The following is a 19,093-nucleotide window of genomic DNA, read 5'->3' as shown; positions in this document are numbered from 1 at the left end:
TTTTCTTTTCTCTTCTTCTCTTCTCTTCTCTCCTCTTCTCCTTTCCTTTCCTTCCCTTTCTTTTTTTTTCTTTTTCTTTTCTTTTCTTTCTTTTTCATTTCTTTTCTTTGAGACAGAGTGCACGTGCATGCACAGAGCAGGAGCATGGGAGGGGCAGAAGGAGAGAGAGAGAATCTTAAGCAGGCTCCACATCCAGCACGGAGCCCCGCTTTGTGATATCATGACCTGAGCTAAGTCATCCTCAGGGAGACTTTTTTTACTTTAGATAAAGGCACGACATAAGCTAGCATAGGCATTGCCCTTGTCCATTTATCTCTTGGATGGTAGGCTTTTTGCATATTTTATAGGAGTTTTCTGTATTACTTAGCTCTTCATCGCTATGGTGCAAATGTATTTTTTCCACATATTGTCATTTATATTTTTCAGTGTTTTTGCTGTTTTCCCATCAGAATTACGTTTTTGTATAGTCAAATAGATCTAAACTTTCTGCTGTGGGTTCTGAGTTTTGTGTCACACCCAGAAAGCTTTCCTACTCTAGTTATTTTTTAAGTTACTTTAGGTTTTCTTCAACCCTGCCTCGTTCCCCTCATGGATGTTATTTGTGAAAATCAGATGAGGGAATCAATGGGGCAATGCTTTGAGAATTACCCCGTGATTGCAAGTTGCGCAGTAAACCGAAGGTCTCTGTTGTAAGGAGGGGCTGAGCGCTGCATACTTACACCGCTTGTGACCCACCTGGTGATGGGAGTGCAGAGAGTGCTCTTCTGGCTGAGACCAATCCTGAGTCGGGAAGCACAAGTATTCTAAGAATACAGGGAGGGTGAAGCTGTTCCAGTGAGTAGAGTGGCTAATAAGACAGGATATGCTAAGAATCTCTTAAAATAAGAAGGTCAAAATGCTTTTTTTTTTTTTTTAAAGTTTAGTTTTATTTGTTTTGAGAGAGAGGGAGAGAGCAAGAGGGGAGGAACAGAGAGAGGGAGAAAGAATCCCAAGCAGGCTCCTTCATTTAACTGCTATTTGCTGAGTGCCTTACTAAAGATGCAGAAATGAGAAATTCCATTTCTGCCCTCAAGAAGTTGAGAGTAAAGTGCTCACTTTGGCAGCACATATACTAAAATTGGAACAATATAGAGAGGATTAGCATGGCCCCTGGGCAAGGGTGACATGCAGATTTATGAGTGTTCCATACTTTTAAGAATGAAATTTTGCCATATGCAGTGACCTGGATGGATGGAACTAGAGAGTATTATGCTAAGCAAAATAAGTCAGAGAAAGACAAGTACCACATTGATAGTATACCATATGAAGAATTTAAGAAACAAAACAAATAAAGGGAGGAGGAGGAAGAGAGGGAGGCAAATCAAGAAACAAGACTCTTAACTATAGAAAACAAACTGATGGTTACCACAGGGGAGGTGGGTGGAGGGATGGGAAAATAGGTGACGGGATTAAGTGTGCGCTTGCTGAGATGGGCGCTGGGTGTTGTATGAGGTGTCATATTACTGTGTTCTACACCTGAAACTAATATTACCCCGTATGGTAACTAACTGGAATTTAAATAAAAATTTCAAAAAGAAGGACGTTTAGAGGAGGGAATCCAATGTACCCCTAGAGTGGGGAAAACAATGCCGGGTGCCGTTTCTTGAAGAACTAATGTGAGCCAGGGACAGTGGGGGTCTACATATTATCTCATTTAATACAAGCAATCCTCTTTAAAAAAAAATTTTTTTTTGTTTGTTTTTATTTTTTGAGAGCAAGTGGGAGAGGTGCAGAGTGGGAGAGGTGCAGAGGTGGAGGGGAGAGAGGATCTGAAGCAGGCTCCATACTGACAGCAGAGAGCCCAACGCTGGGTGCAGGGCTCAAACTCAGAAACCATTAAGATCATGCTTGAGCTTGAAGTACACTCAACCTATTGAACCACCCCGGTGCCCCAGTACAGTCAATCCTCTTGAAGGTCGGTGGTGTTACCTTTGATAATGAGGAAATTAACAATGAGAAAGGTAAGGGAGTTTGTCCAAGGTCACTCATGTAAATGCAAGAGTCAAAATTGAAATCCAGGTCTGCCTGCACTCCAAAGCTTTATATTCATTTTGTCATGATAATGTGGGAGTAATCCTTCTACTGAACAAGTATTTATTGAGTAGCTCTTCTTGTTCCAGACATCGTCCTGGGTGCTAGTAATGTAAAAGAGAAAAAATAGTCCCTGTTTCCTGGGGCTCCCGTTCTACCACAGAAAGACAATGAACAAAACAAAATTTTCAGTATGTCAGGTGGTAATAAGTACTGTGAAGAAGAAGCAGGCAAGATGGCGGGTGTGAGGGGAAAGGATTGCTATTTTGAATAGTCAGAGAAGGCTCTGATAATGTGAAGTGTGAGCAGAGACTTAAAGGAAATGCAGGTGTAAGAGACGGGACTGGCATGAAAAAGGAGCTTCCTCCTTTGCCTGCCTCTGTGTAGAGTCTAGAAGAAAGGGGAAGAAATGGGGGTGCAGGTATTGGGCTCCGAGTTAAAAGACCTGAGAGTTATTTATTGATTTATTAACAATTTTTTGAACCTCTGAGCCCAAATTCCATTTCTTGTAGACAGGAAAAACATTCTTTGCTCAGCTCATCTCATGGCTCGCAGCCGCCATGAGATGCAAACCCTTTTAAGTAAGACAGCAAGACTAGGAATTAGCTTTTCAACTGAAAGGAAGTCTGTGTAGGAAAATAAAGAAAATAATACAGGTGCACAAGTTACCCTAGACATCTTTTTGAAAAGTTGTACCAGGCTTTAAAGAGAAATAAGCATCCGTTTCATAATAGGTTTCTGCTGAAGATCCCTATTTAATTTAGAGTAGTCAAAACTACGTCGCATATTTTAACTAAACTTGGCAGAGAGATTTGGGATTCGAACCTTAACTTTAATACACACTTCCCACCGAGGCATTGCCCTTCTTACCCCGCCCCCTCACTCGAACTCCATTTCCCAACATGCCCCAGGCTCCTCTATGTTCGTAGTCATTGTGACGCGAGTTCCACAGCTTTCTGGGAAGTGTAGTTTATTTATTCTCCAGCTGCGGAAAAATTTAAGGCTGTGGACTACCACTCCCGTGAAGTAGTGCGGAATTCCACCGCGTTCGCGGCGTCTTCGAACGCGTCCCGGCAGCCATGTTGGACACGGCCAGCACAGGGGCCGGCACCAGGGGGTTAGCCAAGCAGCTGTCACGATGCTGGGGTCCCTGGTATTGAGGAGAACAGCGCCGGCGCCACGGCTCTTCCGGCTGCTTAGGTCCCCATCACTCCGGAGACATGGAAGTGCCTCTGGCCAGACTGTGACCACCGCGGGCCGCGGGGAGCCGCAGTGGCTGAGGGCGGCCGTCGGGGGGCGCCCTGCAACATCGCCGGCCTTCCTCACCCGAAGAGGGGCAGCCACCTGGGGGCGCCAGGAAGAATGCACCGAGACCCAGTGCCTCTTAGCCGCAACATGGGAACGCCTTCCTGGCCCAGAAGACTCACCCCCGGAACGGGACAGCTGGAACGGAGTCCCCAACAGGGCTGGACTGAGCATGTGGGCCCTGGCCACAGCGCTAGTGGTTCACTGTTACAGCAAGAGCCCCTCCAACAAGGGTGATTATCGGGGCAGTCTGGGTTCGAGGAAGGCAGGGGCGGGAGGAGTGTCCTGACTCCGTATCTTTCGAGGATGGGTGTTGATTTATAGGTTTAGACCAGCAGAGCTTAAATCTTGAAGGAACCCAGACATCATCTGGTTACTGGGGCAGGGTGGTGAACTGGAGAGTTCAGTTGCCTTTGAGTTGTATAACTTCCCATCGTAGGTCAACTCCATTCTTTGGGCATTACCTTGTCCATCTGTACAATGGTTGCATTGGACAAAACATGTAAAATTAGAGAACGGACCTTCTACGTGCTAGTATTTTGCCTGGTCCAATTCCTCTCTTAAGAGGCCTCCAGGAAACCACGGGGTGTTCTAACGGCAACCACTGAGTAATTTAGAGAAGTTTCCTCCCTCAGGTGGCCTAAGAAAGGAAGTAGAGACTTGGTTTCAATGCCAGCTTTGCCACTGCTTACCCCTTGCTTCTCTCTGGCTTCATTTTCTCCCTTACACAGTAAAGATTGATTTTTCATTACTCTTACAGTGCATTATTTTGACTCTTAGGGTTCAGCAGCCTGGGTCTGCCCAACAGACTCCTGGGGGTTTTGCTGTGCCTGGTCTCAGGTGTGAGGGGATCTTTCCAGGCAAAGCAGTTGGTTGGAGGATTAGGCATGTTATAATTCTATAACTTTGAGCTTTTTTTTTTTTTTTTTAATACCCTCTGTGAGTCCAATTTTGGGAGGTTTGGAACTCCTAACAAAATCAGTTAAGGAGTCAGTGCAGCAGTTAGACCTGTGGGTCTGGTGAGTGATCTGACAGCGTGTTGTTGGGGGATTAGAGGGCCAGTAAGGAGGAAAGCATTCCTGGAAGATTGGAGACCCCTGGAGGATGGGGAATTTGAACTTGAGTTCTGAAGGATGAGGCAAGAGATGAAAAGGAAAGTGATATTGTGAGCTCCATGAGAGCAAGGAATGCAGCTTCTCTTTTTGTCAGGTTGGTACCAGACCCTTTCCCTAATGCTTCCACGTTGTTTGTCCACCATAGCATCTGGAACTTAGTTGGTACTCAGTAAATATATCTTGAGTTGGATTCTGTTTCATGCAAAGGCTTCACGGATATGGGAGTCACAGGTCCGCTTCATGTGTTTAGGGGTTTAGCAGAGTAGCCGGCCAGGTTGGAGGACAGGGTGTCTTTGGAATAAGGTGAGAGCAGATGGAGTGGGGCCTGGGTATCAGGAGGGTTTGGAGGATTTGGAATTTCTCCTGTAGGCAGTGGAGAGCCATGGAAAGTTCATGAGCAGGGAATGTCCTGAGGCCAGTATGTTTAGATGGGTTGGGGGAGGTGTCCAAGGTCTTCTTGCCTTAGAATTTCTTGGAGGCTTCAGAATAGACTCTGTCTATTTACATAGGTAATGACCAAAACCATGATCATTTCTAACCCTTCAGACTTTGCTAGCCTACCCTGTACCCTGATTTGGAGTTATAAGCTCAGGAACTGTACCCTTTAGGAGCCAGGAGGTCCTGGTTCTCAGCTCATTCTTAGTTCCTCCTGTGACCTTGCAGAAGCCACTTCTTTCTGCAGAGTGAGGAACGAGTGGATGCAGTAATCTCTGAGGGAGTTTTGTTCTCCTTCCAGCTGAGGGCTGACCGAGCATCCCTGGATGTGTGCTTGGAGAACCACTGGGGAAGATAACCAGGAAAGACCTGACCCTAGATTCTCGGCTGGCAGGTGGGATGCAGACACTAATGTTTGAACCACGGATCTGGTTTGCATATTCATGTTAAGGTGGCTTCCATATCACTGCTGTACAGATTAGGAAACTGAGGCTCAGGAGGCTAGTTGAGTTGGCCAGGTCATGTGGCAAGTGGCAGAATTGGGACAGGAGCCCATGTTTGTTTGTCTCCAGATCCTGCTCTTCCCATCCTACTGCAGTGCCTCCTCAGTGTTTCACTGGGTGAATCTCTTGGCTGGACAGAGAACTCCCTGAGGCAGGGGTGGCTGTGAGTCTTTCCACTGTTGAACAGTGGAGCTCAGAACCATGCTGGGCACGTAGGGCTCCATGAGCACTTGGTATTGACTGAAAAAGTGGTGCCTCTGCTGTTTTTTTTTTTCTGAGTCAGGCAATTTTGTTTTGGCCACAAGGTGGTGCCAGTAGCCTGCCAGCTGCACTGGCCACCCCAGGCCTTAGCTTAGGGTTGCTTTTCTGCTAGGTGGTTCCTAAGGGATTGGAACCCTCTGCTTTGGGTCTCCTTTTGCTGATCTTGGCACCACGGAGTTTGTAGATTTTTTTGACAGTCATTTCATATCCTCAGCATCCCTGTGAGGCTGTCAGGGCAAGGATTATTGCCTTTACTTTATGGTCCTGGAAGCAGGGGTTGAGAAGGAAAAGGGATTGCCACAGCACAGGAGTAGGGGGCAGACTGTTGGAGCCAGGCCTCCTGACTCCTGATCAAGGCTCTTGACTCTCAGAGGAGGCCACACCCTTGCCTGTTCCCATTCTGTTCCTGGTGGGTTGGTGACTTGTGACATGAGATTCAAAACTAGGCTGAGAAATTGGAGTTGGGGGTGGAAGTGGGGCCAGGAAGGGGGGATGATTAATAACAGTGACAGCCACCTGGAACATTAGAGCTTTCTAGCTAATGAAAAGTGAAGGGATTCACACATCATGCATGTGCCATAGGCAACACATAGTTGCTAGCACTTTACCTGAACCACCTGTATGGTGAGACGAGTTACAAGTTCGGGTTCCATGCGGGATGTGGAAGACAAGTTCATCATGGATACCATATGGACAAGGGACGGTTAGCTTTCTCTTTATATACCTTGGCATCATTTCCCTTGTTAAAGCCCGTGTTTTTGAAGTTCTTCCATTTGTTGTTTTACTGGGCCCGCCATGCAGCTCTGAGGGTAGGTCCGGGCTCAGGATCTGACCAGTGCCCCCTTTCTTTTCAGATGCAGCCCTGATGGAAGCTGCTCGTACCAACAATGTCCAAGAAGTCAGCAGGTAAGTGTTGAACCCCAGGACTTGCTCTCCCCGACAAGAGGGCCTCAGCCGGGTGAACCCCTTCCTCCAGTGCCTTGGAGGAAATCTGCACAGTAATTTGGGAAGTGACCCTGTGACTTCCCTATGGTCACAGTCACCTGGGCTCCCTTGGCCCAGGTCAACCCTTAAATATTTTAAGGTAGGGAGTCAGCCCTGTCTCTCTCTCTCTCTCTCTCTCTCTCTCTCTCACTTTTTTTTTTTTAACCCCAAACATCTCTGGATCCTTCCACTGTTTTGTTTGATCTGTTCCACAGGGCACGGTTTAGAGTCCACATCCTGTGCGTCCTTTAGTGAATCTTCGAATTCGTTCTTACATCTTTGTGGAATTGGCCATGTGTTATTGTTTGTTGCCTGGGTGGGGTGCACCCATGCGAAAGTTTGGAGATTTGGGAGGGAACTGGAAGAGACTTTTCTGCCAGGTCTTCTGGCATTAGAAAAGTCTGCCTGCAGGGCTGGAGTGTACATGCTGGGCTCCTGCTCGGGGGCAGACTGCACTCTTCCAGTCTGCCTGGCTCAGCTGTGCCCTTTAGGACCACTGGCAGGTTGGAGTTCAGGTTTGTTCGTGGGCAGGGATAGGACACAGCTAGGGGCTCAGCCTGCTGCCAGGACCGGGCAGTCTGTGTCCACGATAGATGCTCAGACCCGGCTCAGCATAGGGCATCAGCATGGGGCTGTTGGTAGGGGCAGAGGTTTTCTTCCTGGTGAAACTAGTGGCCTACCCTGGGCCTCATCTTGGCCTTTTTGTATAAAGTGAGGTGGCCACAGCATACCCCCCTTCCCTGCTACCATGTGCCCATTTTAGACAGGAAATGTAGTGTTCGCGGCGGCTGTCCCCCTACCCAGTGCCACACATTCTTGGTGCTCCTCCCCACTCCAGCTTCCTGAACGTATAAGAAAGTGTTGAAAGTCAGCTGCAGCCCCCACCAAGACTTACTGCTTTGATTCTCTTTCATTTTATCTGCAGCATTATTATTGATTCTCAAGGGTGCTTTTGAGTATTAATGTTCAAGGCTTAGTTTTTAATAAACCACTTTTGGAAGTATGGGCTGGGAGTTGTTTCGTAGCCAAATAAATATGATGGAGCAATAGTTTAATAAACATGCGATGATGCATCTTAAAAACCAAGCACAGATGTCAGCTTGCTGTTATAAGAGCCATTCATAACTGCCAGCTGTGCGTGGTGTATTCATTTCCCCAGAAACAGATGAGCCTCACTTCCTTCTGCTGCAATGCAAGGCAGTGAGGGGCCGAAAACTGGCTGTGCCCCTTCCTTGCAGGCCTTTGCTGACCCTCACATCACCGGTTGGTGACCGCAGAGGGCTGCCAGGCTTCTGCTTTCCTGTGGCAACCCAGTGCAGGTAGTGTATTTGCAAAGCATCAGTGTGGTGAATCCACTTTTCCATCACCCAGGGAAGGCTGAGTTTACCCTAACCCATTGAGCCCCCAAGTGTTGATTATTTTAGCTCCTTCAAATATACATTTTTCTAATAGCAATAAACACCTGCCAAAAGAATGCAGAAAGTGATTGGATTCATGGTGTGTGTGATGCAGAATATTCCTTCTTGCCTGTGTGGATAGCATATGTAGGGGCCTTTCGTGTGTGCCCCCCCAGTTGCCAGCTGCTTTTTTCCTGCCTCCTATTGTTTCATCTCTTTTGGTTATGGTGACTCAGAGTCTCCCTTCACCCCTAGAGAGGGCATCAGAGATGAGCTAGCCACAGACCCTGCTTTTCAGCACAGCAATCTTTTTTTCTTTTTCTTTTCTTTTTTTTTTTTTTTGAGAGAGAGAACCCACATGTGTGAGCAAGCATGAGTGGGGGAAGGGCAGAGGAAGAGGGAGGGAGGATCTTAAACAGGCTCCACACTGAGGAGCCCCATGCAGAGCTTGATCTTACGACCCTGAAATCATGACCTGAGCCGAAGTCAAGAGTCAGATGCTTAACTAATTAAGCCATCCATAGAACACTATCTATTTTTTTTTAAGTAGGTTTCATGCCCACTGTGGGGCTTGAACTTAAGACCCTGAGATTGAGAGTCCTGTGCTCTAGCCAGGTGCTCCCATTCTGTTCTTTCTATTAAGAAGATTGTGAGCTAGACTTCAGCTTAAACCGTTGGATTTGTGTGCCTCCCCAGGGCAGGGAGAGGTCTGGTTTCCTACATCTCTTACCCTGTTTCCCAGCACAAAAGAATTGGGGGAAGTTGCTTTTTACTGACTTTTCAGCAGACTTGAAGCAGAAAGTCCAGAGTCTTACTTCCATAAGTCCATTGGCTATATCAGAGGGAGGCTGGGTCCCTTCCTCTTCCTTTCCTTCCCTCCTCCTTTCTTCCTGCGTGGCAGCCATTTCCTTTCTCCTCCCCGAAGGCACTTAAACCTTGTTAGTGTGTTCAGCTCTGACTCTTCAAGAGTGGAAGCCTTTGGGGCCCCTGTCCCACCTGTCAGCAGCATGAGCAGGTGGTCCTACTCCTTGGCTCAGCCCGTATCCAAGCCTGGACTCTGGATGTAGGAACCACTCACCCGAAACGTAGGGCACAGAGCAGACTGAAGGCACATCTGTCCAGGCTGGGGCTGAGCTGTGTGAGGAGTTATCCAGGCTGGGAGAAATGAGGCCTCCTATTCTCCCAGTGGAGATCACATTTCTTTCAGAGCAAACTTGGGTGAAAGACAACACCCCTACCCTTTTCCCTTCTTCCAGCATGGAGCTGGGCCTCTCTGCTGTGCATAACTCATTTTTCATCAGCCCAAACGTTCTCTAATGAAGGAACTCTGGTGATATCAGCCTTCAACTTCAGACTGCCTGCCTTTCCAAGATTCATTTGATCACTTGACAAAATTTCCTGAGTACCTCTCATATGTCAGGCTCTCTGCTTGGCACAGGGGACACCCGACAAGGCATGATTCCTGCCCTCAATGCAGGTGATTGGGGAAGACTGTGGCAACACAGTGTGGTCCTGCTGTGAGACAGGAGCCCAGAAGATGCCTCCTACCAACCTGGGAGAGCAGAGAAAGCATCCCAGAGGAAATAGCTTCAAATATGGAGGATATTAGGGCTTAGGAAACAGAAGGGGAAGTATTCCAGGCAAAGGGGGCTATATGAGTGATAGCACTGAGGCAGGAAACAGCCTACGGTGTATGGTGGGGAGAGGGGGTTATATATTATCTGGTGCTATTTGATCGCAGTTTGAGACTAGGAGGGACTGGAGAGAGGGAGGGACCTGATCATGGAAGGCACTGTGCATTTGTCCCTCAGTTGTTCATCTGTCTAGTCTGCCTCCTGTGCCCAGCCTTGAGCTGAATTTGTGTTGGTGGCAACACCATGAAGAAGGAGAAGCAATTCCTGCCCTGGAGGAGCTCACTAACTCCCTTCCCAAGGGAGGATGGAGCACATGAATCAAAATTGAGAACCAGCAAAACTAGGCACATGTTCCCTTTTATAAGCTTGAGTAACACAGAGAAGATAGTACCTGTAACCCATAGAGTTGTAGAGTAGTTATTAATGACAAAATGCTATTTCATTTGACCATTGTTTGTGAGTGCTTCTTAGGAGCTAGGCGTTGGGCTGAGTGCTTGGAGATACAGTGTGAACAAGATTCGCACAATCCCTACGCCCTTGGTACTGATAGTCTAACTGGGAGTCAGTGACTGATTATGCGGTTATAATCATGTACTTCAAGATGAATTGCAGTTTGTCTTTTCAACAAATGGTGCTGGGACAACTCAATATCCACATTCAGAAAAATGCAGTTGGAGCCATACCTTACCCATAGACAAAACTTTACTCACAATGGATCATAAGCCTAAATGTAAGAACTAAAACTATAAAATGCTTAGAACATATACAGATAAATTTTTCTGACCTTGGGTTAGGCAAAGCCATCTTAAATATGGCAGCAAAATCACAAGAAACCAAAGGAAAATAAATAAATTAGACTTCATCAAAATTAAAAACTTTGTGTTCAAAGGACACCTTCAGGGAGGTAAAAAGACTTTCCCACAGAATGGAAGAAAATATTTGCAAACATATATCTGATAAGAGATTTTTATCCAGAATATATAAAGAAGAACTCTTTGGACAATAAAAAGATAACTGAATTTAAAAATGGACAAAGGATCTGAATAGACATTTCTTTAAGGAAGATACTCAAATGAGCACATAATATTCAATATGCACATGAATAGATGCTTAACATCATTAGTCATAAGGGAAATGCTAATTAAAACCACAATGAGATAGCACTTCATACCTATTAGGATGGCTGTAAGCAGAAGGATAATAGCAAGTGTTTGTCAGAATGTGGAGAGTTGGAACCCTTGTAGATTGCTGGTGGGGATGTGAAATGTTGTAACTACTTTGGAAAAGGGTTGCCATTATGTTACACATAGACTTATTTGATGACCCAAGAAGTCTACTCCTAGGTATATACACATACACACACACACACACACGCGCCCACACACGCCGGAGAAATGAAGCTGTGAACATGAATATTCATAGCAGTGTTTTTCATAATAGCGCAAAGAGTGAAACAACCCCAAAACCCAACAGTGGTTGAGTGGACAAATACAATATGATATAGCTATATAGCAGAATATTATCAGTACAAAAGAATGAAGTATTGCTATGTGCTATAACATGAATGAACTTTGAAACCATTATGCTAACTGAAAGAAGTCAGACAAAAGACCACATATCATATGATTCAATTTATATAAAATTTCCAGGATAGACAAATCCATAGAGACAGAAAGTAGATTAGTTATTGCCAAGGACTGCAGAGAGGTTGGGGTTGGGAGGGAATAGGGAGTAACTGCTAATGGATCCGGAGTCTCTCTGGGGGATGAGGAAACTGTCCTGGAGTTAGTAGTCAAGATTGCCCAACTCTAAGTATAATAAAAACAATTGAGTTGTACATTTTTAATGGGTGAATTATATACAGTATACTAATTATATCTTCAGACTTGATTAAAAAGTGAAGTATAAGATACTTGGGAATCTAGAATCTGGAAGGGGTGGAGGTGAGGGTATGTATCATGTACTCCAAAAGCATTGGAGTACATGAGATTGAAGTGAACTCGGAAGGATGAAGAGAAAGGCAGAAGAACATTCAGTTGGAGGGAAGAGTAGGTGAAAGGCCCTGAGTCAAGAACAGATGTGAAGAAATCAAGCAATTGAGAGAAAGCCGATCTGACTGGACTCTACAGAGCAAGGACAGAGTGACATGAAATGAAGCTGGGAAATTAAGCAAGGACCGTACCACACTGAGTCTGTAGGCCATGGTAATGATTTTAATTTTTACTAAGATTGCTGGGAAACTGCTGTAGAATTTTAAACGTGTGTGTGTGTGTGTGTGTGTGCGCGCGCGCGCGCGCGTACATGCGTGCAAGAGAGACATTGTGACATGATCTAGATCTGTAATTTAAAAAAATTTTTTAAATGTTTTATTTATATTTGAGAGCGAGAGAGAGAAAGAGCATGAGCAGGGGAGGGTCAGAGAGAGGGAGACACAAAATTCAAAGACAGGCTCTAGGCTCTGAGCTAGTTCTTAGCACAGAGCTCGATACAGGGCTCAAACCCATAGACCATGAGATTGTGACCTGAGCTGAAGTCAGATGCTTAACCGACTGAGCCACCCAGGCGTCCCTAGATCTGTAATTTTAAAAGATCTATCTGGTTGCTCCTTGGAGAGTAGATTGATAGAGAGTCCATGGTGGATGCAGGATGACTGGATGAAAGTGACTGGAATAGTCTAGGAGAGAGGATGATGGCAGGTGATGACTTGGACTAAGATGACAGTGGAGATGGAGGAAGTAAGCTAGACAGGACTTGGTGGTGTTTAGAGCAGTATCAGTGCGTGACATGTCCTACATACTAATGAGTGGATGTTGGATGAATGAATAGAATTGGATATCCTTGATTAGGGAGAAGAAATTATTAAGAATGAATTTCAGGGGTGCCTGGGTGGCTCAGTTGGTTGAGTGTCCAACTTCGGCTCAGGTCATGATCTCACAGTTCATGGGTTCGAGCCCTGCGTCAGGCTCTGTGCTGACAGACAGCTCAGAGCCTTAAGCCTGCTTTGGGTTCTGTGTCTCCTCTCTCTCTGACCCTCCCCTGCTCACACTGTCTGTGTCTCTCAAAAATAAATAAAAAACATAAAAAAAACAAAAGAATGAATTTCAGTTTTCTGGCTTAATCAGCTGTGTAGATGCTATTCACTGAGGTGAAGGTGCTAGAGGAGAACTGGGTTGGGGGGGAAAAGAATATGACTTTGGTTTTAAACAAGTTAAATTTAACATGCTAGTGAGATACTCAAGTGGAGCTCTGACTCTTTCCACTGTATATGCCATGCTGCCTCTCAAAAAAAAATAATCTCAGTGATCACTTTAGAGATTGTTTTGTTACCTTGTTTTGATTTCTGGTTTCATGATTTTAGAAAATAAAGGAGTTCATACCAGCTCAACCTTGTTTACTAGATGCCTTTGGAAAAATGTCTGATTTGGTTTGCAATTCAGGAAAGAAGAAAGGGTTGGATTTTCTTGAGAGCTCTCAAAACATTTATTCTAGCTTTACGTTGATGGCTTGGCTCTTGTCCCTGGATGCCCCAGCTTGGGGCTCGAGGCACTTGCTGTCCAAGTGCCAGGCTAAGGTGTCCAGAATGTGCTCAGCTACAGCATAGGTAAATGTTCTGCACATCGATCCAGGGATTTTATCTAATTAACAAAAACCCTGGCTGGTAAATACATTTGGCTGTCTCGGGGCCTCAGAGAAGCTGTCTGTTTATTGATTGTTGTATCATTTTGGCTAGATGGGAAGATATTAATGATGGCATCAGAGCAACCAAAACATCCAGCTCTTTTGACCAGAAACTATTTAAATGTCCTGTGGTTTACAGTAGATTGAAACAAAAGTCATATTCTAAACCAAAGGTCAAGGCTTCACTGGTATCACTCTTCTAATTTGATGCTTATTGTGAGAGCACCTTAAGATTATCACACTGTTTTTTGAATGCTAGCATGTAATGTGCACAGGCATTTTGAATACTGGGATGTTGGAAGGCAGTTTAATGGAAAGAATACAGGATTTTTAGAATGAGAAGACCTGGCTTCTACTTCTGACACATTTATGAACTGGCCTTGGGACCCTTAATATGTCATAGAATGTCCTTTTTTGAGTCTTTGTTTCCAAATCACGTTAATGGGGGTCCCACTGAGAACTTTGAAATACAGTCCCTAGTGTTCAACTCTGCAGAGTAAACCCAGTCCCTTTGGAAAGGTCCAGACTGCACACCGAAACACTGACTCAAGTGGACAGTTCTTGCTTTCTCCCTGGTGATGGCAGGTAATTGGGGAAGACTGGATTAGCAGCTTTTTCAGAACTTCGCGGGAAGGTGGAAGCAGTCAGTCAACTGCATAGAAGCCCAGCAGGGTGAGGCGGTTGGCCGAGCCGAGGAGCACAGAATGGCCAAGGCCTATTGGGTTGGTTTGTAGGTACAAGGGATGTGTCTGAAAGGGAGCCCAGTCCTGGGATGGAGCCTCTAGTGTTGGCCCTAATGGTTCTTGGCTGTGTGGCCTTAGTCCCTAAACTTTTTTGATGGCCTTAGCTATGAAGTATTATTGATAATATTTGTCAGGCCACCCTCCCAGGGTCTTATGAGAGTTCCAGGCAGGTGAACTCTTGGCTGGAAAAGTACTCCTGCTTTGATGAGTCATCAGTGTCATGTCTTCCTGGAAGGCTTCAAGTACCGTAGTCTTCCCAATACCTTTAGGTTCCCATAGCACCCTGAACTTCCTCTGTGACAGCACTTATAACCCCCTGTTGGGATGCGTCATCTGTTTTCTTTCTCTCCCATAATACTGTGAGTTTTATAGATGGCAGACTATTTCTGTTTTTCATTACTTTCATGTAAATAACACATATTTACTGAACATTGCAGAAGTGCTTTGTAAATGGTAAAGAGTTAGGGAAATGTTAAGAGTTATTTATAGTTATAAAACTGTAAAAAGAGGACTGACCTCCCTTTGAAAAAATAATATAAAAATGGAGAATTAGCTCTTCTATTCAACAAGAAGTACCTACTATGTGCTGGCACTGTGCTACGCCCTGATGGGTCAGTGGTAAGCCAAAAATACTTAGAGGCATCACCTCAAGGAGTCGAAGCCTACTCAGATGCTGATTGTGCAAATGTGAAATTACAGTTGTAACACATGATACAAGGGAAGGTAAAGAAAATCCTAGAGCTCCTGGCGGATTTCTTCTGGTCAGGGAAAGCTTCCCAAAGGAAGCTTGAGCCCGGGTGAGGAGCTAACCTAGGTGAAGAAGGGCCGAAGAGCTTTCCCGGCAGAAGGGACTTTTATTTACAGAGACCCGTGGAAGGAGGAACGATGGCAAGTGTGAAGGACTGAAAAAGGCAGGCACCTGCGGCGCGGAGGGGGTGCCAGAATAAATGCTAGAAGCCTTTATTCTAATGTTACAATGTCTTTATTCTAACAATAGTGGTAGCTGATTCGGTGGGGGAGTAGGGAGGTGGGGGACACAGGTGGGGGAGCAAGGGGTGGGAGGTTGACGTGATCACAACCATTCTGATTGTTGAGAAACATAAGGCACCAATCTGAGTGTTGCCAGTTTGTGTGTGCCAGCATCTTCTTTGGCACTGATCCAGCCACCACGGCTGAGTAAGTCACAAAGCTGTAGTCCCCCAGGGCCCTGCAGCAGGGGCAGCCGTCGGGCTCTCTCTCGCCAGCACTATTGCTGTGGCCTGAGTGCTGCTGCTTGAAAATCCCAGCTCAGTCATGACCATAACACAAATCCTGGCGGCATGGCATTTAGACTTTTCCCAAGGAGTTTTCCTGGAAACGGACGGAGAAAAATCCGAGAATACTGAAAATAGTCAAGCTAAATGTGTTTCTGGGCATACTGTATTCACTTTAGCTTCTTGCATCACAGTTCTGCTCTGTCCCTGTCCTGTTTGAAAGTTTTCTCAGAAAATCTTTTTTTTTTTTTAAATCTCACTTAGGAATTTTGAGGCTCTTTTACATCCTAGTTTCTTCCCTCTCCTTCCTTCTGGGCAGGAGTCCCAGGTCCAGAGTCCTCCTAAGGCAACAAACAGTTCTCCCCTGTCACTCTGTCAGGGGGTCTGCCCCAGAGGCTCTCATATCATTGGCAGAAATCCCACTTTGGAGCAGGAGAAAGCAAGGTTTCATTCCCAGCTGAGAGTCCGAGAAAACAAAGGTTGAATTCCAGCTGTGTCATTGGTCAGCTCCGTGACGTTGGGAAGGTTGCCTAACCCCTTCTTGCCTTAGATTCTCCATCTGCAAAGTGAGATGATGACTGGCCTACCTCACACCATTGCTGGGAGTATTAAATGAGAACATTAAATGACAGAACCTGCTTAGTGCTGTGCCTGGGGCATACCAGATGCTCAGTACATAGCAAGTTGTGTTACTAAGTGTTAATTACACCATGTTTCTTGCCCCACGACTAGAAAAGTAAATTAAGGTAATGGATAGAATTTTCTGTATATTCAGTTGTTACCCTGTACATGTTTTCTTAAGCTTTTAGTGTGAGCATTCAGAGACCTCCCAGACTAATGAACACAAGGTAAATGAATATCAAATGGGGCAAAAATAACACAGCCTATCATGCTTAGTTTTACTCCTTTCTTTAGAACTCATGTATATTCGGAATTTTATTTACTTCTTATAGGATATTACTTTAATGAATTTTTTACACCTATCATTTTTATATACATTGGTACATGTAGTATAAAATATTATAAAATAATATTTTAGGGTTGCTTGGCTGGCTCAGTCAAAAGAGTGTGCAACTCTTGATCTTGGGGTCGTGAGTTCGAGCCCCATGTTGAGTGTAGAGACTACTTAAAAATCTTTTAAAATAATATTTTAATAGTATTGCTAAATATTACTGATAGTGGCTGATGTTTTCCAAATGCCTTTTTTGAGAAGGTAATCACTGAATCCTCACAGTCATGCAAGTAATAATGGCCCCGCTTCACAGACTATGAAACAGAAATGCAGGTTGCTGGAGAAATTTGCCCAAAGTCGCCCGCTTGGAAATGGCACCCCACTTCGTTTTCCAGATGAGGAGGCCTGAAGCAGAGAGAGGCTTGCCGGTGTCACGTTTTCTAAGCGCCCTTCCAGACTCAGTGAGATATTTTCTAGCTAGAGGGAGAACCATTTCTGTCCACCTTATTGGGAGTGCACAAGGTTCCTGAAGAGAAACTGTCAAATCCAGACCCCTTATCTGTCCTCCCCTCTGCTCTTCACCCACACCCCTGACCCTGGCCCCACCCTCCTGCCAGCCAGGCCTCACCCTTCCCTCCATCCCAAGAACCCCATTCCACTCAGACTTGGCTTCTCACTGTCCCAGACACGCAGCTCACTCATTCTACCTGGAAGCCTTTGCAGTGATTCCACTTCCACCCCTGTCCTGTCTAGATCCAGTTCGTTCTTCATCGCCCACCTCAGGCCCTTCCTCTTCCAGAAAGCCCACTCTCACTAGGAAGATAGCTGTCATTTATTAAATACCCACTCCATGCAAGACAGTACTGGATACTGTATGTGTATTATTTTCATTTCTTGCTACAGTATTTTAAAAACATATTATGTTACATCTATTTTCCAGATGAGAAAATTTGAGGCTCAGATTTAGTGCTTACTCCCTCACAGCTAGTAAGTAGTGGAGCAGTGATTTAAACAGGCCCACAGGAGTCCAAAGTATGCACTTTCCTTGCTGCAGTTCACTACTTGCTTTAGCCCATATTGAGCTTCCTTACCAGATTCCCACAACCTTAAAATCTGAGCCACACAGTGTCATGCTTCATGTTCTCCTCCTTGCTTCTCATGCCTGTGTCCCCTCATCCAGGCTGTGCTGTCACAGCAAGGTGAATGGCACCTCCTCCTGCCTCCACCATAGCTAGTCACACAAGCCTGGCTGGGCACTCCGAAGGCACACAGTACAGATAGAGCGTGGCTGGTTGATTGATTGGTTGAATGAAACCCTGTTTATTCTCCGAAGGCTACCCAGCAGGAGGGTACAGCAGCTGGGCAAGCCGACAGGTCTCCAGGATCCTCCATTCATGTGGATGGGAGGCCCAGGAAGGTTGCATAAGAATCCTCTCTGAGGCTGAGCTGAGGCTTCCATCTCAATGCCCTTTTGTTTGGGAGTGGGGATAGCACCCAGGCCTCCCGGGAAGTCTGCGTGTTTGACCAGCTTTTGCAGATGGACAGTGAGCAGGGACAGGATATAAAGCACAAACAATTGGGGGAGGCCTCTGAATTCCCAGGGGTGCAGAGTCTAGCAGGCAGGGTAGGATCCTTTCTGGGACAGGTGACACTTAGTTGTAGCCCCTGCATGGGAAGACCGGATCCAAGGCACTTTTGCCTCTGGCTTACTTCCTCTTCAGTACTCAAGTCCCTCTTTGGGTTTTCTTTTTTCCTCCTCGAGAAGGTTTCTTGCTGGACAGTGCCTCTAGGTATGAGGCCTTCTCTACCTCCCAAAGGATGCACAAACTCTGATTGAACAAGCATTCATTCTTTTATTCTTTTCTTTTTCTTTTTGAGATATAATTCACTTACCATAAAATTTACTCTTTCAAAGGGTACAGGGGTTTTTAGTATGTTTATAAGATAATGCAACCATCACGACTATCTCACTCCAGAACATTTTCTTTTTTTTTTTTAATTTTTTTAATTTATTTTTTAAAATTTATTATTGAGACAGAGCATGACTGGGGCAGGGGCAGAGAGGAAGACACAGAATCAGAAGCAGGCCCCAGGCTCTGAGCTGTCAGCACAGAGCCTGATGTGAGGCTCGAACCTGCGAACAGTGAGATCATGACCTGAGCCGAAGTTGGCTGCTTAACTGGCTGAGCCACCCAGGTGCCCCACTCCAGAACATTTTCATCACCGCCTCACCCCGAAAAAGATCCTAGTCCCATTAGCAGTCACTCCCTGTTCCCTCCATCCTTCCCTCCCTGCCCCCCCAGAACTGGCAACTATTGATCTACTCTCTGTCTCTGTGGCTGTTATGAGTAATGCTGCTGTGAACATTCATGTACAGGTTTTTATGTGAATGTATATTTTCATATCTCTTGGGTAGATAACTACAAGTGGAACTGCTGCATAATAGGGTATCTCTGTTATCTAACTGCCAGTCTGTTTTCCAAAGTGGCTGCACCATTTTACATGCTTTCCAGCAATGTAGGAGGGCTCTGATTTCTCCAGTCTTTGCCAATACTGGTTATTGTCTGTCTTTCATTGTAGCCATCCTAGTTTGTGTGAAGTGATAATCTTATTGTAGTTTCGATTTGTATTTCTCTGATGACTAATGATCCATCCTTTGAGCATCTTTTCACATGCTTATTGGCCATTCCTATATCTTCTTTGGCATTTATTTGTTTTGGGGTTTTTTTGGCATTTATTCTTAAGGCCCCTTAAAAGCATTAC

The 19,093-nt window shown here is 45.4% G+C and overlaps 1 protein-coding gene and 1 non-coding gene across 12 annotated transcripts in view; both read left to right on the top strand.

Annotated features, from left to right (window-relative positions):
- Positions 1-1,087: 1,087 nt before the first annotated feature.
- On the top strand, positions 1,088-1,193 carry LOC115272825. Its single transcript, XR_003900481.1, has one exon. It is a non-coding gene; the product is annotated as a U6 spliceosomal RNA (small nuclear RNA).
- Positions 1,194-3,071: 1,878 nt separating this feature from the next.
- CLPB (ClpB homolog, mitochondrial AAA ATPase chaperonin) overlaps positions 3,072-19,093 on the top strand; it is a 165,282-nt gene continuing 149,260 nt past the window's right edge. For 5 of the 11 annotated variants that reach the window (XR_003900434.1, XR_003900433.1, XR_003900432.1 and 2 more), the window contains exons 1-2: positions 3,073-3,608; positions 6,544-6,595. Coding sequence is in view for 6 of the 11 variants with exons in the window: in XM_029915719.1 (XP_029771579.1) it covers positions 3,209-3,608; positions 6,544-6,595 (452 nt within the window). In the remaining 5 variants the exon portion in view is untranslated. Of the gene's footprint in view, positions 3,609-6,543; positions 6,596-19,093 lie in introns of those variants that run through there. The other 6 variants (XM_029915722.1, XM_029915721.1, XM_029915718.1 and 3 more) reach the window with 5 other exon arrangements.

The sequence above is a fragment of the Suricata suricatta genome, chromosome 11 (assembly GCF_006229205.1).
Source record: "Suricata suricatta isolate VVHF042 chromosome 11, meerkat_22Aug2017_6uvM2_HiC, whole genome shotgun sequence".
Lineage (NCBI taxonomy): Eukaryota > Metazoa > Chordata > Mammalia > Carnivora > Herpestidae > Suricata > Suricata suricatta.
The sequence above is the reverse complement of the archived record's forward strand: the minus strand, read 5'-3'. Positions and strand labels throughout refer to the sequence as shown.